At 47.4% G+C, this 4,735-nt stretch overlaps 1 protein-coding gene across 1 annotated transcript; it reads right to left on the bottom strand.

The window, feature by feature from the left end:
* Positions 1 to 226: 226 nt before the first annotated feature.
* Positions 227 to 3,351, bottom strand: LOC123165783 (uncharacterized). Its single transcript, XM_044583516.1, has 2 exons — positions 2,925 to 3,351; positions 227 to 2,348 (listed from the first exon to the last, which is right to left on the bottom strand). The coding sequence occupies exon 2, from the start codon at positions 2,238 to 2,240 to the stop codon at positions 549 to 551; it is 1,692 nt and encodes a 563-aa protein (XP_044439451.1). The 5' UTR covers positions 2,241 to 2,348; positions 2,925 to 3,351; the 3' UTR covers positions 227 to 548.
* Between the last annotated feature and the right edge of the window lie 1,384 nt (positions 3,352 to 4,735).

Raw genomic sequence — 4,735 nt, 5'->3', positions numbered from 1 at the left:
AGAGATAACACGAATTTCAAGTTTCAAATCTCGAACTCTGAACCGATGAATCTGTGAAAATTCAGTCCTACATAGATTGTATTTAAGTATAGCACACTTGTCAATTTGCTTCGTCACGTAGAAACTACGCTGCTAGTTTTCATTTTTCGTCAAAGTTGAGTACAATTACATTTCACATAAACGGCTGACATATATTAGAGACTGTGTTGACTGAACGGAATGAAAATTGAGAACAGAGATAATACATCAGAAATATATAGATATCACAGAGAAATCTGAAGCCCGTAAGAATTTACTATATAATTGCAGCAAAGAGTCATTGGAAAATAATTAGGTGTGAGACTCGACTGCTTTGCATATTTCATCTAACAGGATTGTTAACTACTTGTTCTATTGAGATACCGAATGATACTGTAACAAAGGGAGGCTTCAGCCAATTCGACTTCGCAACCGAAAGCAAAACATTCCCCTTATTTACTATGTTAGCTAGATGCTAAGCCAACTCCCCATCTCTATAATCAGATCTCCTTGTTTGTTGCTCGCAAACTTCAAAGTTTGATGCCCTTCGCCTTTACATTTGCCATGCTAGCCAGCCCACTCGCTGTCTCTGAACCCACCATGGTCGGCGTCTCAACAGGATCCACGAGGTCGACCGCCCTGTGTGGCTTCCTCCTTGTGTATGTGTAAGGGAATCTATGTCCTTCAACTCTTGTAGCAGAGTTCATGAAAGGAGGTGCCTTCGTCTTCAGTCCATCATGATGCTGTTTGAGCACTGTTTCAGACTGCATCGGGAAGTTATAAGGTGGGTTTGTGCTTGCACCAAGGGTAAGCATCTCAGAAATAATGTCAGCATTTCCTGGGTTGGACATTTTCATCAATCCGTTCGTCTCGTGGCCAATGGCGGTTCTCACATACAGACCAGGAGAACTTTCAGGAACCATGGCACCCGGCCGACCAAAGTTCTTCAAAAGGTTCTTCTCATGGAGGGATTCTCTTGTGTCGTTTCCTTCATCTGAATATGCTGTGATAGGTTTAGCTGCTGACTGATACCCACTCAACGCTGCAGAATGGTTGCCTGTTTTGAGATCCTCTAAAACAGCATGCTGGACTCCAAATGGGCTTTTGACCAAGATAGGGTAAGTTTCTAGTGCACCCTCCGACTGCCAGGCTTTTGAGCTTGAACTGCCTAAAGAACTTCTCCTTGTGTTTATGTATAAAGGATAAGATGGATTCACAGAAAAATTATGTACATGCTGTGAAAAAGCATAAGGAGAAAAGGTGGAGACCTGCACTCCCAGCTGAGCGAGTGGGATCAGTCCTGGTGTATGATGTATTCCTGCATTGCCATGAGCAAAGGAATCACTGTCGGCATTTGCTTTAAGCACGACTTTTGGTGGTTTGGTACATTTTTCACCGGGCACATCTCGAAGGTGAAAAATGTGACTATTCAATGAGCTAATTTCCACTGATTTTGCTCCATGGACTATCTCCTTGTATTTGGCTGACCAATTGGTACTTGATGTCCCTTCTATAAGTTTAGCTCGCTTCAATGGTGCAAAACTGGCAGCTTCAACCTCACCAATATTTGATAGTCTTGCATTCAAAGGAGAACTGTTTGGATCTGCAAATGTGAGAAGCTTCTCTTGTATCCAGTTGTGCCAAATGTGAATCTTCTCCTCAAGACTAGTATCCACAAGATTTCTTCTCCACAGCTTGTCCATGCACGCAAACTTCCAAACAATGCCATCATGATACAACTTCAGAAAATGATAATACCTTCGTCTCTGAAAGTTCATCAGTAATTCTCGTGCCCGAGAAACTTCTGGAGAATAAAATCCACCGTTCAATCTGTCAAAAAACCCTCTAAGTGGACTCCCAAAGAACATAGCACTGCCACTCAAGAGCTCCGTCATTGTCGTAAAGAAGTCATGTTGGTCCATGTCCGGGAGGTATGCTGCTAGACGGAATCTATCGTCTTCTGTTAGACATGAGTTCCACGTCTCCAGAGACAGTATGTCATTTAACCCAGGCAGATCATAAAGCCCATAAGGCACATTGCACAACTGGCCTCCAGACATTGCAAGCTCACAATCGACCTCCGCATGTTCGCAGTCATCGGCAGAACCTTGACTAGGAAAGCTCTCAAGCAGTAATCTCTCCTCTTGTGTAAGGTCCTCATTTTCACGGCTGTAACCACTCTTCGCTATAGGCGCACCACTTGCAACCTTCACAATGCCCATTGATGATGAAGAAGAAGAGGCCCAATACACCAATCAGTATCAGAGACAGTCACAAAAGAGAGTCCGCGGTGATTTCAGCACAATACCACACTATCCAGTAGAAGATCACTGTAAAAAGAAGGTGTAAACAAGCACATATCAGCGAGATAGAACCCAATATTCACCAATAGTTCAACTTGGAAATCACTGTTCATGAATTGTCATACAGAAAAAATGATGCATGCCAGGAATTAAACCACTGAAATATAGAAAACCCTACATTACTGTATCGTATATGCCATAAGCAACATTGCCTCCAGTGATCGAACTAACCACACGGTCCAGAAGTATGAACATGACATTGGATAAATAAGTCCTTCTAGCCCTTCTCTTCCAAACAGTAAACGTATCAAATCTTCTCTACCATTTTTACTTCTGTTGGCCTAACTTATACAATCACCTAGAACACTTGTACGATCAACTAGACAGTAGACTAGCACTAACCCCACCAGCGAAAATTCTCACAAAAAACGGCCTAAATTCGGACCTCCTAGAACCGGATCGCACATTCCACGAACGGGAGCACAAACTGAAGCCTCGAGACACGCATGCACCGCATGCAATTCCGGGAAGCACAAGCGCCCCCACACGGCTACCACGAAATCACACTCACAATTAGCAATAACTGAAGCTCAAGCCACCAACCTGCCCATCGTACGATCCGGCCGCCGATTCTCCCCGCGAATCCGAGCGAGCTACGTGCCCACACCACACGAACAGGGCCCGGCCGGATCGGCCGTCCCACCGCGCGGAATCGCGGCGGGAGACCGCGAACTGGCCGGGGGAGCGCGGGATCGAGGGGGCGATGCTGCGCCGAGGGAGAGGAGGCGGCGGCGGAGGGGAGGGGAAAGGCGAGTGGAGGAGCCTCTGGGCTTTGGGGCGAGATGGACTGGTGGTGATGGCGCAGTCTGTGCCGCGGTACTGTTTCCGCCGCGCTGGTGCTTTGCCCCCATTTCGTGTAGTGTGGAAATAGGAGCGATTACTGCTCTGACCAGCGACAACTGCTTTCCTTCACTGTTTCCCCTGGTTTTCCGCTTCTTTATTTTCTCGCTTTCTCAGCCGGATCCCCCGCCCCGCCCGCCTGGTGGAGTAACATGTAATATACACATATCCCTAGACTATATTATTATCTTCATAATGGGTAGTAACATAAATGTGGTGTCATGCATATGTTTATTTATTAGGTTATAGATTCATATTGCATTGAGACATGTGATGTTACAGTAACTAGTTAAGTTACTGTAATTATCTCTCTCCTCATTAACTCATTGCCACATAAGCAAATTTGCTGAGTTGGACTTAATGTTATTGCTCAAGTTACTCCCATTGAGCATCTCCAGCATGCGTGCAACACGTGGCGTGCTAAATAAACATTTACAGCGCCTCTATAGCCAGTTTTTGCACGCCGAGGAGCGCTGGCTTCAGCGGCCGCTGCAAAAAATTGCGCGCGCGCCGCTCCAGCAGACGCGCTAAACTACAGCGCGCGAGAGCAGCCGGCGTTTGTAATATGTTCATTTTGGAGACAATATGGTGATATTTCAAACATCAAAACAAGACATAGCATAGTTTAAAATCACCCAAACAAGTTCATGACATAAAAGGTTCAAAATCATGCCGCATCACATCATCATCCAAAGTTCAAAATCATCCAACCAAGTTCATGACATAAAGTTCACACAAACAAATGGCACCATGAAAAGGTCACGTGGCTTCACGGCGGGCATCCGTGCGACGCCACCCGCCGCCTAGGTCGTCTGTGGCGCCATGAAAAGCCCGCAGCGAGACCGGTGCTTGGAGGAGCACCGGCGGAGGCGAAGCCAAAGCTCCCCGCGCTAGGGTTTGCACCGCCGCCAGTGGCGACGGCGGCGGAGGGGTCGCGGGTGTAGAAAGGGGTGAGGGGGATGTCGGCACGGCCGTCCATCGAGCAAATTCGCCGACGGCGGCGCGGGAGGGGCGAAAGCGGCGCTGCCGAAGAGGATGCGGCGCGGGCGCTCGAGTGTGCAGCGCGTGGGAGCGGGCGCCGGAAATAAGCGGCGCGCGATGCCGTTTTGCCCCGCGCGCTGAACCACTTATGCCGCGCGTGCGTTTTTTGCGCCTCCGCTGGAGCTCCCGGAGCGGCTGCACGCGCGCAAAAAACAGAATTTTCCAGCGCAGCGCTTATATCGCGCGGCTGTTGGAGATGCTATAAGAGCATGGTTAATAGTACAGCCAGCTGATGGCCATATGATGTTGACATGTTATCTATAACCAACTTTATAGCCCGCACGTACAATAGTTATCTTCTATATCTAAATAGCTAGCCCCCACTAATCTATTTCTCTCAACATGCAAGCATGCCACCTCATCATAGAACATGCATGGGAAAAGCCCACCTCCACTACCCTATTTGTTTCAACATACAAGCATGCCACATCATCATGCAACATGTATGGAAAAGGACTCACCTCAACATGTAA

This window comes from Triticum aestivum, chromosome 7D (genome assembly GCF_018294505.1).
Source record: "Triticum aestivum cultivar Chinese Spring chromosome 7D, IWGSC CS RefSeq v2.1, whole genome shotgun sequence".
Taxonomy (NCBI): Eukaryota; Viridiplantae; Streptophyta; class Magnoliopsida; order Poales; family Poaceae; genus Triticum; species Triticum aestivum.
The sequence above is the reverse complement of the archived record's forward strand: the minus strand, read 5'-3'. Positions and strand labels throughout refer to the sequence as shown.

Coding starts and splice junctions, on each gene's coding strand:
- LOC123165783 (XM_044583516.1), bottom strand. CDS start 2,240: ATGGGCATTGTGAAGGTTGCAAGTGGTGCGCCTATAGCGAAGAGTGGT.